Source organism: Apodemus sylvaticus, chromosome 19, assembly GCF_947179515.1.
Source record: "Apodemus sylvaticus chromosome 19, mApoSyl1.1, whole genome shotgun sequence".
Lineage (NCBI taxonomy): Eukaryota > Metazoa > Chordata > Mammalia > Rodentia > Muridae > Apodemus > Apodemus sylvaticus.
In genome coordinates this window covers 17387955-17403461 of record NC_067490.1, presented here as the reverse complement: position 1 = coordinate 17403461, position 15507 = coordinate 17387955, and the positions used below count along the sequence as shown (strand labels likewise).

At 45.1% G+C, this 15507-nt stretch overlaps 1 protein-coding gene across 2 annotated transcripts in view; it reads left to right on the top strand.

Annotated features, from left to right (window-relative positions):
* Positions 1-313: 313 nt before the first annotated feature.
* Slc16a9 (solute carrier family 16 member 9) overlaps positions 314-15507 on the top strand; it is a 38075-nt gene continuing 22881 nt past the window's right edge. For both annotated transcript variants that reach the window (XM_052163567.1, XM_052163565.1), the window contains exons 1-2: positions 314-402; positions 9301-9533. In XM_052163567.1, the coding sequence (XP_052019527.1) occupies positions 9338-9533 (196 nt within the window). In that variant the 5' untranslated portion in view covers positions 314-402; positions 9301-9337. The remainder of the gene's footprint in view (positions 403-9300; positions 9534-15507) is intronic.

The window sequence follows — 15507 nt, the reverse complement described above, 5'->3', positions numbered from 1 at the left end:
GACTCGGGTCCGGCCCTCCCCCCGCTCCTAGCGGGGCCTGAAGGCACCGGTGTAGACGCAGCGCCCCTACCGCCAGCTTTTCCACCACCTCAATCTCCTCCTCCGCCGCCGCCTCCTCTTCCTTCCCCCCCAGCGGGCGTGCAGTCTCAGCCGGTTCAGACTGGTCAGGGTGCCCCTGCAGCGGAGTTCGGAGAGTGGGACCACCCCGGGAGTGACTTCCCGGGGTGGGTGGTGGGGGTGGGGAAGGTGGAGCGGGCCGGCCAGGCGGCACTCCATGTGTCCCGGGGGCAGAGGGCGGCGGCCGTATATTGCGCGCAGCGGGACCGGTCGCCCAGCGCAGGGCCCGGATCAGCAGCGGCGGCCGGAGCTGTGCCCGCAGCCCCAGCCGAGCCCGGGACTCAGGTAAAAAGCCCAGAAGCTGGGAAGGCCCTGCCGGGAGCTGTCCCGTCACCCTGCAAACTGCACCGAAAGGAGGCGGCGCTGTCACCCGCCGGCGCACGGCTACCGGCCGGCTTCTGGTCTGGGTGTCTGCCCGGAGCTGAGAGCGCCCTGTGATTGCCTCTGCAAAACTACTTGCAGGGCTGCATTTTGCATGGAGTACGGGAAGCAAAGGGAGATGATATCTTGGAAGTAGGCGGGTGCCCCCGATGAGTCTCCTGGGATACCTTCTGCGGGTGCTGTTGGCAGATCAGAAAGAGGCTTGGAACTTAAGCGGGTCCTCACTTCCCAGAAGGCCGCTCCAGAGGAGGTGGGCTCAGGTCCTGGGGAGAACCCAGGCTGGGACGCATAGGTTTGATAAACTGCAAGGACAGCAGCTCTTGGTGCGGGCAGGTCCTGCGGGCTTCCGGGCAGGGCAGCACCCGGGCTGCGCTCCGGAGTGTAGGAACCCAACTGCCAGGCGGCTCCTCCGCCACCTGAACGCTCAGAGGAACAAAACTTAGAAGGATTTTGGTGCGCATGCTTCAGCTGTGGTTCGCCTAGGGAACCCTACTTTGGTTTTAGCAACGCACAGAGGCTTTAGGGAAAACAGCAAACCATTGATCTTAACTATCAGTCAGGTCGGGATTTTACCTTATTCTTGGAATGTCGGGTCTATGCAGCACAAACTATCTGGAAAGTTTAGGCAGCGTTTACACTACGGATATTATTTACATATTATTATTTGTGTTGATATCTTACTAGCTTCATTGGGACCATCTGATGGGCTATAGACCAGTGGTGATATTTAGACATCTTGAATTGCATAGATTGTCATGTTCACCTAGAGCAGGGCAGAAACCATTTTGATGCTCTTAGGCAACAGACAGAATGAGCTAAGGGAGAGAAAGGAGTGTGTGTGTGCGGATTGATTACAGCCGCCACAGAGAGTCGTGTTGGTACCCATAACCCCCTCGCCTAGAGAATAGAAATTAGACAATAAAATCGTTTCACCTGCCAACTGGCAACGATTTGTATATTCAGCACCACTGATGTCCTAAGAGCAGGCTTCTTGTTTCCCATCCTTCTGTATTTGGATAAGTGGATAGACAGGAATCCTACTCGGTTTTGGTTTTTCGAGACAGGGTTTCTCTGTATATCCCTGGCTGTCCTGGAACTCACTCTGTAGACCAGGCTGGCCTTGAACTCAGAAATCCACCTGTCTCTGCCTCTCAAGTGCTGGGATTAAAAGTGTGCGCCACCACTGCCTGGCCTTCTAATGAAGGTTCTCTAGAAAGGACCAGGGCGGGGTAAGATGGTGAAGAGTGACATTAGGAACCCCGAACTGGCTTTTTATTATTTTCTTTGCTTGGTTCTGCAATACTAGCTATGACAGTGGGGAGTGGCTGGTGTCTGAATGTCTCAGCAGGCTCTGGGCTTCACGTGTAAGCTGGCCACTGCCTAGAGCAAAGGCTCTCAACCTTCCTAATGCTGCAACCCTTTGATATAGTTCCTCATGTTGTGGTGACCACCACCTCCCCCAGCCATAAAATTATTTTCATTGCTACTTCATAACTGTAATTAGGGATAGTAACATAAATAAAGGATATCTGATATGCAACCCCTGTGAAAGGGTCGTTGGAACCCAAAGCCACATGCTGGGAACCATTGGACTAGGTGAGGAAGCTAATGCTAAGATAGCTGCTGTCAGATTTGCCATCTTCATTCCCCCCCCCCCCCTTTCGAACCCTCCATGTTTTGTGGTCCTTTTCTACATTAGAACTTCCCCCAAATTGTACTGATAGACTATTGTTGTGTGAGGAAGTTGAGGGGATGAGTAGACAGGAGTCTGTATCTTTTTTGTGGGCCTGCAGCTCTCTGGAAAAGAATCATCTAGTGAGAAGTATCATCCAGTTTTAATTCAAGATCATCAAAGAAGAGAAGCAGGTATTCTAAGCCAGCTTAGTGTTTACGTTTAGGGTTTTTTTTTTTTTTTTTAATACCAAATGATTCTTTGTGGACAAAAAGGTTAAATTATAATTTATTATTGAGCTCCCCCCCCCAAAGGTATGCTTTCTATGCAGTCTTGTAGGAAAGACGGCATGCTTTTGAGCATGTGTGGTGTGAGGTGTCGGGGAGGAAGGAATCTGACAGCAAGGCCAATATTGTACTATTATTAAATAACAAGAACCTAGAGGACTATGTGCAAGAATTTTGTGGTGGGTGCAGGGTCTCAGCCAAGACTGGAATGGGGAGAGGAGTCTCCCTGATGGGAGGGGGTCTTGCTGAGTTAGAGCCTAGCACAGATGGGCAGAGTGGGCATTGTTCAGAGGAAATGCAGCTGCTGGGAGGAGCTGGACCTTGGAATTCACACTAGCCAAGGCTAGGAGATGAGGTTGCAATACATGAGCTATCGAATGCTAAGGCTCTGAAGTGCGGTTGCACATTGCCCTTGTGATGTAACGATCTTGGTGTCCTTGACTAAGTTTTTGGCCGCCAGTTGGGTCTTCTGAGTTGTCTCTAAAGTAAGTAGAGGAATAAAGTCTCTATGTTGGTTTCCCGTCTACATTGCTGGGAGGTGTACATGTGGGTGGGGCGACACCTACTGTGTTTGACACCAATCACCTTTCACATCCAGTTGTGATTTTCTCTAGACCTTCCTAGGCTGGTAGGGTAACGATACTCTATCTTATTTCAATCATTTGTCATTTTAGTAACCATTGATTGGTCTTGTCCAACCTATAGTCATGACAGCCACCCAACCTTTGCTTTATTTTGACTTTAGACTGAGAATTGTGATCATTCAACTAAGCAACTAGTCCATCTTGAGGCTAGAGAGATAGCCCAGTAGTTAAGAACATGTACTGTTCTTGCAGAGGACCCAAGTTCAGCTCCCAGCACCCATGTCAGGTGGCTAACAACTGCCTCTCACTCCAGCTCCACGGGGATAGAAAGAAACCTCTGACCTCCTGGGCACCAGCAGTCATGTGTGCGCACGCACACACATGCACGCAATTAAAAATAATAAAAGAAACAAAAAGAGTCCAGTTGACCCAACATTTGAATCTAAGCTTCCCACCATCAGAGTCCGTCCTTTGAGCTACGGCTTTGCAGAAATGGATGGCTCCTGCAGCGAATGGGAGTCCTCTCTTCCTGTCTTCATCCCAATTGATCTGATTCACGCTGTTCCACACAGTCTGTTCTGGGGCATAGTTCAATGTCTTTGTTCACTTTAAAACTGTTATACAGAGGTAGGTGTGGTGGGTCACACCTCTGATAACCAGCATTCAGGATGACGGGGCAAGAGGATTGAATTTTGGAGGCTAGCCCAGCTACACAGTGAAAATCTCCCTTAGACAAACCAACACACCCTAGTACATGCTGTTGTGCTTTAAAAGAAATTCTTAAGCCTGAGCAGACATGGGATAGGGAGCAAGGAAAATGGTAGCCAACTCCACAGCCTCAAATGTGAAGAGGAGAGCAGTCACAGTTTCTGAGGGACCAGTTATCTCCCAAGCACTCATTGTTTCCAAGACTCTCCCCATTTCTCTCTCTTAAGTCACCTGTGCTATTTGGCCATTCTGGTGTGTGTGTGCGTGCGTGTGTGTGTGTGTGTGTGTGAATTGTATAGAACAGTAGATACTCTTTAGATTTGTTCAGTTACTTCGTAAAACACAGCGTTTATTTGGTGAAACAGAGAAGGGAGAGTTTAAGTAGCTAGTACACTGTTGAGCTTTCAAATGTACTATATTCCAAGGAGAAAGAAAACATTGTGGCTGGGCAGTGGTGGTGCATGCCTTTAATCTCAGCACTCCAGGGGCAGAGGTACACAAATCTCTTGAGTTTGGGCCTAGTCTGGTCTACAAGATGAATTCCAGGCAGACTGGTTTACACAGAGAAACCCTATTCTGAAAACCTAAGAGAGAGAGAGAGAGACAGAGAGAGACAGAGAAAGACAGAGACAGAGAGACAGACAGGAAAACAGACAGAAAGATACACACAGGGAGACAGACACACAGAGAGAGAAAGAGACAAACAGAGAAAAGGAGACAGAGAAACAGAGAGACAAACAGGGAGGCAGACAAAGACACACAGACAGGGAGACAGATAGAGAAACACACACACACTCACACAGAGACAGAGAGACAGAGAGACAGAGACACATAGTCAAAGACAAAGAAACAGGCAGAGAGAAAGAGAGGAGAGGGAGGAGAGACAAAGTGAATTCCAGGCAGCCCAGTTTACACAGCAAAACTCTATCTCGAAAAACCTAAGAGAGAGAGAGAGGGAGACAGAGACAGATAAAGAGAGACAGAGAGACTGAGACACACACAGAGAGAGACAGAGACACACAGAAAGACAGAGACAAAGAGACACAGAGATAGTCAGAAAGAGGGGAGAGATGAGGAAAGGAGAGGTGAGAGGAGACGTCCTACCTGACGACCCTAACCGCATCCTGTGAGGCCTGCATGGCTTTGTTTTTCTCATCCCCGTGACAGATTTGTTTTTTTATTTGATATATTCTTTATTTACATTTCAAATGATTTCCCCTTTCCTGTATCCCCCATCCCTGAAAGTCCCATAAGCCCTCTTTCCCCGCCCCCTGTTCCCCAATCACCCCCTTCCTGTTTCCCACCCTGTGACAGATTCTTGGTAGACTGGTAAAAGGAAGGATGCTAAATTCTGGTGCACAATTTGGGATCATATTGATTGGTGAATTCAGACGTCCGATTGGGCTATAAACAGTCACATGTAAGTTATATAAGCATATGAAACAGAAGCGAGGTCTCACACAGACCTCTTTGCCAGAACACTCTCCAGTCAAGCGCTAGGCCAGCCTACCCTGAACAAATGTAGCAAGATCTCGGCAACACAAAGAAATGGTGAGGGCAGGACCCAGAGGGGGGATTTTGCCAAATGTGTATAGATCTGGGTGCGGTGGCTGTGTGTTTGTATTCTGTTAAACCTTTTGACTCCTGATAGTTCACACATCCTGTTTGAAATCTTCTCTGAGGTTGGACAGGACTTAAGATAGGTGGTTCTTCGCTGGCTCGAATAGCAAAGTCAATGGTGCCAAGTGAGACAGATCCTGGATGTACAAAGAAACCTGCAGGGGTGGGGTGGGGCGTGGCGTGGCAGAGCAGGCGTGGGGGGCATGTACCCAGGACGTTAAGATAGGTAGGGTGAGACACTAAGCTACTAAGTGTGCTTAGCATTTCATCCTGACTTGGGAACTTACTAAAGAGAAGAGACTGGAGAGATACTCATCCAAATAAGGTCGGAGTTACTCAGGTCCAGCTAATCGAGGGCCCGATGTTGACAGAATTTCTGTTTTCTTTTTGGGGGAGGGGAACCCTGAAATTCGGAATTTTATGGGTAACCTTCCAGTTTTGAAGCATTGGCAGCTCACTCAAATCCACCCAAAACAAGAACAAAAGTTCCCTCACTAATCAGGTCAAACAAAACCATCTTGGGGCCAGATTCGGCCTTCACATTGGCAATGTGTGATTCAGCGCCCTTAGCCTGAGTCTGTTGACTCATAGCTGGCCTCTTCCTTGCTAGAGTGTGTCACTGCCCCTTTGGTGGTGATTTCTGGCAAGTTGCTAGGCTGCTGGTGTTCTCTCTGTTGCTGTGATCAAACACCACCCAAAAGCAACTTAGGGAAGGAAATGACTTATTTAGCGCACATTTCCAGGTTACGGTCCATTACTAAGGAAAACCATGGCTGAATTCGAACAGGAACTTGAGGCGGAAATGGTGCAGGATCACAGCTTGCTGCCTGCTTGCAGGGGTGTTCTTATGCAGCCCAGAATAACCTTCCCAGAAAATAATAGCCTGACAATCGTTAATCAGGAAAACACCCCACAGATATGTCCCTAGGCCACTTTGATCTGGGTAACATTTCTCTCTGCCATTCCCCTCTCCAGTGATTCCAGACTGTATGAAATTGACAGGTCATCAGATTCAACTTCAGACAGCTACCAAGCTTGAAGGTCAAAGGGCGGCCTTCGCTTATGAGCCTGCTGTAGATCGCATCAGAGATTTCAGCAGCTAATGGTGCCTGTTAATTGTTCCTTCCAGTGACATGTAGTATGGCTGAGTTCCAGGACCTGGAGGTGTTTCTCTGAGCACTCTCCTTGCTGCTGTCTGGACTCCATCCCAGTGAGACAAAGTAAACTGGCTTCCTCTTGGTCAAGGCATGTTGGAGGCCAATTCAAGATGCTTGCAACTCTCTTTTGCCTTTGTCTGCAAGATTTGCCCATACATTCTCCCGTTCTCCTGCTTCCTCCCCTCCCCTCCTCCTCCCCTCCTCTTCCCCTCCTCTTCCTTCTTTTGAGATACAACCTTAACTCTGTTCACCTAGCTGGCCCACCTACCCCTTTCTCCCAAGTGCTAGGATGTGAGGGGTGACATCGTGTTATCTGTCCCTCAGTAAACTTAGAACAATCTAGGGAATCGCTTTGATTTTCCACTAAATGAGTCGTTAAAGATTTTGCTCTTGTGAGTTGAATCATAATAGTAGTTTAGATTGTTTTATAGTGCATTCAGCGAGTCCAAAGAGGGAAAGGAAAACAGAATTATGGGTTTCCTTAATGATTCCAAGGGAAATTGTGCAATGAACTTCTTTAACTAAACTGCATTAATTTTTTTATCCATCATCTATCTATCTATCTATCTATCTATCTATCTATCTATCTATCTATCTATCTATCATCCATCTATTATCTATCATCTATCTATCTATCTATCTATCCACTTATCAACCTATCATCTATCTATCTAATCTATCATCTATCTATCTATATCTATTTATTTATCAAGACAGGGTCTCACTCTGTATCCAGAAATAAGGCTGGCTTCAAATTCACTGAGCTCTACCTCGTTCTACCTCCCAAGCACTGGGACTAAAGGCGTGCGCCACCCCATCCAGCTGCAGAGTGTTTGCAGAAATGGATTCTGGGAGTTGGCAGACTTGGTGTGTGCTCCTTGATTCGAGTCAATCAACTGTTTAATAAACAAGTGGGCCTGGCTGTAGCTTGAACTTCAGGGCAGACATGGATGAAGAGAAGAACCCATTTGAACAAACGAAATGAGACCAGTGCATTCAGAGAGGCTGTAGACCTTGTGAGTCTGAGCTGGCCTGGAGAGAATACACAGAGGGCTTGACATGATGGTACAAACCCACAGCTCTTATTCTGGGGCTCTAGACTAATAGGCCAACATCAACTTGCATTTTAATGAATATAGTAGCCTTCTCCACCAAATATTTAACTTGAGCATTTATTTGCATCTTATTTTTAATTGACATAGTATTTGTACATAGCATTCTTTGTGGAGTATGGTGTGATAGTTAAATTCATGTGTGCACAGTGTGACAGTCAAAAGTCAAATCAGGGCCATTAACAATTTCTATTGCTTCCGATATTTATTATCATATGCCTGGTTCAGTTACCTTGAAATATGCAATGAAATGTTCCAAAATGCAGTTACCCTACAGTGCTAAACAACAATTGGATGAACCCTTCCTTAACTGGATCTTGGTAGCTATTGTCTAGCCTGTCTCCTTTCCAGTCACCTATGCTAATTTCTGACAGTGGACTCTGCTGTATCGGATACTCTGATGTGTTGGGCATTGCTTCCCCTGACTTCTTCAGCTTGCTTTCTTATAGAACCCAAGAGCACCAGCCCAGGGATGGCATCACCCACAATGGGCCCTCCCACTCTTGATCACTAATTGAGAAAATGCCCCTCATGGGGGCTGGATCTCATGGAGGCATATCGTCCAGGGAGGTTCCTTTCTCTGTGATAACTCCAGCCTGTGTCGAGTTGACACACAAAAGCAGCCAGGTCAGTGAAGTGCCGAAGGTAGAGATGTACCATCAGCTGCCCTTCAGACTCCTGGAGCCAATGAATGCGTCCTTGCTGATGGTGCAAGAATCACAGTTGGAAAAAGACCTTCAGCTGACAGCCCTTGGGGACAGGAGGGCCCCACAGGAAGTCACCATGACTTCCTATGACCATGAGGCATGGGCGGTACTGGTGGTAGATGGGCCAGCCCCAGGGCTGGGCTAAAAACACTTCCCAAGCCTTTTTCTTTTCAAAAATTCACCTTACTTATTTATTATGGGGTAGGCATGTGCATTAGCACAGCATGTGTATGTGTGTGTGTGTGTGTGTGTGAAGGTCAAAGCTTGTCTTCCACTATGTGGGTTCCAGGGAAACGGCCTGCATTTGAGGGGGTGGCTTAGCAGGTTAGGGTACCTGTCTCCAAGCCAGAAGACCTGATTCAAGCCTCTTCGTTCTGACCCAAGAACACTCCTATTACAACTCTTCTAATTAATCCTCTGCTTCCTGGGTGATCTCAGAAAAAAGACCAGGAGGCTATAATCATTGGTTTTTTATGATTGGGAAAAGGAGAGAGCCAGGTGAAGGAGACCAAGGTTGGGGAAGCCATTTCACCCTCTGCCTTCTTATAATTAAAAGAAGCGTTCTAGTGGTTGTGTGATGTATGCAGATTATAAGTGAAAATGCAAACTTGATATTGTATAGTTACCCATGTTAGGTGTTTAGAGAATTTTCTGTAAGCCAGGGAAAGATATTTAATTTGTATTTATTTTTAAAGATTTATTCTAATTGTGTGTGAGAGATGTGAGTGCAGTGCCTGCAGAGTCCAGAAGAGGGCGATAGAAATCCTAAAGCTGTAACAGTTACCAGCAGCTGTGAGCCACCCAACAAGGGTCCTAGCGAACAAATTGGGGTCTTCTGCAAGAACAACCAGTGCTCTTACCAACTTGGCCCCCTATCCATCCCAGGAAGAGGTATTTTAACCCTGAACTCTGTACCCACACCCCCTAAAGGCTTTTTTTTTCTCTTGTTTTCTAGAGCCTTCAGAGAACTGCCACATTGATTTCATCTCACAATGGAATTTCAGAAGTCACCTGACGGAGGGTGGGGCTGGGTGATTGTGGTCGTCTCCTTCTTCACCCAGTTCCTCTCTTACGGATCCCCGCTAGCTGTTGGGGTCTTGTACGTAGAATGGCTGGATGCCTTCGGTGAAGGAAAAGGAAAAACAGCCTGGGTGGGATCCCTGGCAAGCGGAGTCGGCTTGCTTGCAAGTAAGTGGATACATTTGTACGGTTTCTTAGTCTTTAATCATTTAATTATGTTTGCTGTGTCATTGGCATTGCACCGGGCATGGACGGCTTTTCCACGTTGTAAGCATAATGCACATTTTCTCGCTTGTCTTTGAGAGTGCTCCAGGGGATGAGACGCACTCTTCTGCCCTCTGTGGGCACACACATACACATGTGGGATCTCTCTCTCTCTCTCTCTCTCTCTCTCTCTCTCTCACACACACACACACACACACACACACACACACATGGCCACACGGTCACACACTGGCACACATTTACACATAGTTAAATAAAAAGGAAAAGAAACGGTGAGCTGCAAACACTGGCTTCCTGCCTCTAAGATGTTCGTGGCGGATAGGAGCTGGAGATCGAGCTCAATTATACAATCCTTGTCAGATACAAGAATTTCACTTTGCTCCCCAGTGCTCCATAGGAACGCTGGGTGCTTTAGTGCCTGCTTATAAACCCAGAGCAGGGGAGACAGGGGCAAGGAAATCCCTGAGGCTCACTGGCCAGCCTGCATAGCTTAACTTGGATATTCTTTGGGTCCTTTAGATATTCTCTCTTGAAAAACAAGGGTAGGGCCGGGAAGTGGTGGAACACGCCTGTAATTCCAGCGCTTGGGAGGCAGAGGCAGGTGGATCTCTGAGTTCGAGGCCAGCCTGGTCTACAGAGTGAGTTCCAGGACAGCCAGGGCTATACAGAGAAACCCTGTCTCATAAAAACCAAACCAAACCAAACCAAACCAAACCAAACCAAACCAAACCAAACCAAACAAATCAAAAACCAAGGGTGACTTAATTCTAAGAACACTAGTGTTGTCTTCTGACCTCACTGTACACACACGGCTCACTCTCTAACAAGGAACACACATATTCCCATGGATATAAGAACAGAATGTGTACAATGTGGTGGGTTGTCCACAGTATGCTGGTGATCTCTGTGTCTTCTGCGTTCCGGCTCCTTCTCAGACTCTAGGGTCAGTTCACATGCCTGTCAATCATAGCGACCTCCTCAGACAAATATCCCACAGCAGGGGCAGTCGTATCTCACGTGGTGACATTCTTTGGGCTTTTCGCAGGGGCTATATGAAGATCTGTTTTGATAAACAGTTGTGGTGTGCTGGTGGCTGCTCTGCTTAAAGCGGACAGGAAAGGAACCTTTTCTTATTAACCTTTTAACTATGAATATCATAAAGCACTTCAGTGTCTTGAGTCACAGTTTGAGTTTTCTGCAGTGATTATTAATGACTTTTGCTCCATCTTATCTGGTACTATTTAAGCTAAGACAGGCATAAGAGGGTACACGTGGGGTTTCTTCCTGTATGCTAAGATAGGCATAGGTGAAATTGGTACACATGGAGTCTTCCTGTGTGCTATGAACTTATCATGATTCCAGGAGCAAAAACCATCTCTATCCTGTGGAGAAACTCGGGACATGGGGTGTGGTGATTCATAAGGTGTTTTTGAGTTTTAAAACGGGTTTATGAAAATAACCCCGAATTAGTCATCCCTGTTTAAAGATATGTTTGCCTCTTGGCTATTGATGGGGTTGCTGTGGACAAAAGGCAGTGGCATCCCGTTGGTAAATCCAAAACAGGATACATAGCTGTGGGGGAAACCCAGCAGGCTCCTCTGACCTTCTTAGATAAGAAACTAAGCATGACTAAACAAGTGGAGAAATCTTGATGTTGCAGAGTCAACAGAAACAGGAAGTGTGCCCAGGGTTTGTTTGAAAGAGTTTTTAAATAATTATTGTGAGGCTGGAGAGACAGCTCAGTGGTGAACAGTATTTTCTGTTCTTATAGAAGCTTCCTACCTGTGTCAGGTGGCTCACAACTGCTTGTAATATCAGTTTCTGGGGATCCAATGTCCCCTGGGCTCTTGTGGGTACCTGCACACACATAGTGCCACACACACACATACATGGGTAATTGTAAAATTAAAACTAGATTGCTTGTAAAATTGTCAAAGCACAAGTGGTTAGCAACTGATACATTCATAAAGAGAGTTGAACTAAGAGGTTTGGACACATGGCTTTCTGGAGAACAACCTGGTGTGGAGAGGAGATTTTTTTTTTTTTTACAGTGTGTTCTTATATTTCATCATCTCTATTAGCAAATTCTTAAACAGAACAGTGATTATTGGGGCTCCCAGAAAGGGGTCCAAGGATAATTGCAATGATATGCGAACAAGGCTTGTCCGAGAGTTAGTTCAGGAGGGAAGAGAGGGTAGGTGACATCTGGTATGTGGAGCATGGAAACAGTGTAGACGCTGAAGCTGGTGTCCCTTAAAAACTGACTCAGTCCACCAATGTCTCCATGTCCTTAGGTCAACATCTCCATGTCCCAAGGTCAACATCTCCATGTCCCTAGGTCAACATCTCCATGTCCCTAGGTCAACATCAGCATATCCCTAGGTCAACATCTCCATGTCCCTAGGTCAACATCTCCATGCCCCTAGGTCAACATTTCCATGTCCCTAGGTCAACATCTCCATGTCCCTAGGTCAGTGTCTCCATGTCCCTAGGTCAGTGTCTCCTTGTCTCTAGGTCAACATCTCCATGTCCCTAGGTCAACATCTCCATGTCCCTAGGTCAACATTTCCATGTCCCTAGGTCAACATTTCCATGTAGGTCAACATCAACATGTCCCTAAGTCAACGTCTCCATGTTGCTAGGTCAACTACATTTGTCTCAAGGGTGAGGGTAAGCCATCTTCATTTTAGTAGAACTCTCTACATAATTTATCAACCCCAGAGCAATATGGAATAAGAATCCTTGCTTAAGAATTATTAAGTGTTTCATAACAATGATAGAAGACCATGGCCCTAAAAACTGGGCCTTATCTAGTCTAAGAAACCAGTCTGGTTCAGAAGAATTAGAGATATGGATGTGAGTGGGATTCTGGGAAAAGTTGGAATTATAAAGGGTGGCTGTGAGAGTTGTTACCCAAAGGCAAAACAGTACTTCAGGTCGAGGCTTCTGTGATGTTGTAACTGCCCTTCTAAGTCTCTTAAGACATTTCGGAATGCCAAGAATTCTGGATGTGCTTGAATATAGCATTTTGATAACCTATGTCAATGTTCACATCTTAATAGAACATGGAGAAGGAAGAGTCACAGTAGGCTGGCTGGCCTTTGGAAAAGTTAAACATCAACTCTATTTGGATATTAGTTATATGATCCAATTTTTTATTTTTCTTTCAAATATTTGTATTTCCCAAGCATGAAGTCATTTAAAAGAAACCACAGAAACTGTTATGAGCTTCATTTTTATATAGGCAAATTTTTGGCTAACAACTACATTGTCTGCACAGAACAAATTACATCACACACTGCTTCCAGGAAACTCCAAGTGTATCGGGAAGCCACTTTGGTCGTGTCAACTCATTTCCCACACATCTCTCTAACCTCCTTTGCTGTTCTCTAGAGCACCAATAATAAATTATCTCATTAATGTTTAAGTATAAGTTGAAGAGCTGTTATTGCACACTCTTCCGATACCATAAATGTAAGGGACTATCAAAGTAAGAGTGCTTGTGTTCTAAATGAGGCAGCTCCAAATTGCTGGCTTTTTAGATCAATGAACTTTTCACTTCAGGCAAAGGAAAAAAGAAAAAGATAAACAAGAGAAGAAATGAAAATATATGGAATTTGAAACACTGACAAAATTAGGATGAAAACAAGGACTCAAAGGTGCTTGGGATAGCCTGAGTCGAACTCAAGTCCTGGCTCAACCACATTTTAGTCAGGCACCTTCTTGGAGCCTGACACCAGCTGCCAGATGAGGAGGCATCTGAACCTGCAGCTCAGAGCTTTGACGGTGAGCATGAAAAAGAGAAGAGCTGAGAGTGCTTTAGTGAGGAACTCATTAAAAAGAAATGGTGGGAGAGAGGGAGAGCAAACACTTCTGGAAGAGTATGTGTGTGTGTGTGCGCGTGCGCACGTGCGTGCGTGCATGTGTGTGTGTGTGTGTGTGTGTGTGTGTGTGTGTGTGTGTGTGGTATGTGTGGTATGTGTGTAGCTAGTACTCACTGCAGAGCCACACTGACCATCCACCTGCCTGATGCCTTTGTTCTGAGAAAATCAGCCGGCATATCTTTTGTTGCTAAAGAAGGCTGGGGAGGTCTCAGATATAGAGAAGCCAAAGAGAGACCTAGTGTTTCTCCAGGTTTTTGTTAGCATCAAGAAAGCATACAGAATAAGGAACTTGGAGGTTACATATATGTGTATTGTAATTTTTATATAATATTTATATATAATATAGTTATATATAATTATATATTTCATATTATATTTATAATTATATATCATATAAGTATCTTATGTAATAATAAGATATGATGAGATAAGATCTTAAGTATGATATATCTTATGATAAGATCTTATATATGATATATGATTTATATTATGTGTAATATAAATATATAATTATATCATATAAGATACTTATATGATATTATATATAATTATACACACACACACACACATATAGCACATTTTGAGACAGGGTTTTACTATGTAACTCTAACTATACTGGAACTCATTGTATAGACCTGGCTAGCCTCGAAATCACAGAGAGCTGATTTGCCCACCTGTAGAATGCTCGGGTTAAAGGTTTGCACCATTCCACAATGGTCTGGGAGGTTTTATTACAGAATAGAAGTACACACTCAAGAGGCAGGGTGGGCTTCCTAGATAGTTCTGCTTTATAGCCTTCTCTCTTGTTAAATCTTTGTGGGGGGGAGTGAAGTATGACATTAATTGGGCTGTTTTTGACTAGCGAGGCTTGATGAGAGGCACCAGGTGACATTTGTCACAGTGAGGTGCAAATTGGAAGGTCAGACAAGAAGCCTGTGGTTGGGACTCGCTGTCCTTCAACCCAAAGCGGTTTCTGGATGTTTTAATTTCTCTTCTGGTTTATCCTCCTACTTGTTGCCTTGGTCTCTCTCACTGCATCTCAGCCAAGCCCTCTGTCACGATCTCCGGCCCGGGACAAGTACATTTCCTTCTGGTTGGTGACTTAAGGAGATGATTTGAATCATGAAAGCATATAATTGCTTAGCTGTTGACTCTCAGGTATTCCAATTACGCTGCCATGAGAGGAGGCCTAGACTCATGATTTTTTGTTTTGTTTTGTTTTTGTTCCTTTTCTTTGGTTTGAGGGATTTAATCCTAGGTCATTGTGCATGCTGCACAGTGCAATACTGGCTACCCGCAGCCGAAGAACTGTCCCCCAGAGGTCTCACAAGTGACTTTAAATCAGTAACCACCACTTCTGTGAGCCTTTGGATTTAGATCTCATTTTATTTATTGTTATTATTGTTTTGTTGGAATTTTGTTTTATTTTTATTTTTTTACAAGGTTTCTCTAAGTTTCCCTGGCTGTCCTGGAACTTAATACATACACAAGACTGGCCTTGAACTCACAGAGATCTTCGACCACCTTTGCATCTGGAGTGCTGGGGTTAAAGGCCTGTGCCACCATGCCTAGATCTATTTAGATTACAATTTTGCACTTGTGAAGGAACCGTGATGTGTAACTTGCTTGAGCATTTTTTTTTTTTTTTGTAAGATGGACTGTACCGCACATCTCTGTTTTGGCATGACTTTGCTTACATGATTAGATCATGAGAAATAACCATATGACTCTGGTTCTGGCATGGCTCTTGTGGTCAAAATCCTACCCAAATAAATAAGTATCTTTTTGCATTCTTTCGGTAAAGATGAATTTATACATGTATGAATAATTTTACATACATACATCTTTTACTAAAAGATGGGCTGCATAAAAATTCATATATAGTTTTTTTTGAGCCAGTATCTCTCAAATGACTTCTTCAACTTGCCTGACTTAATTGTTCGCAATTAACTAATTCAGATGTCTCCAGCTGGCTAGTGAGGGTTTCTTCCTTCCTTGGTTACATGACCCAAATGAAATCCATGCCGTGATGC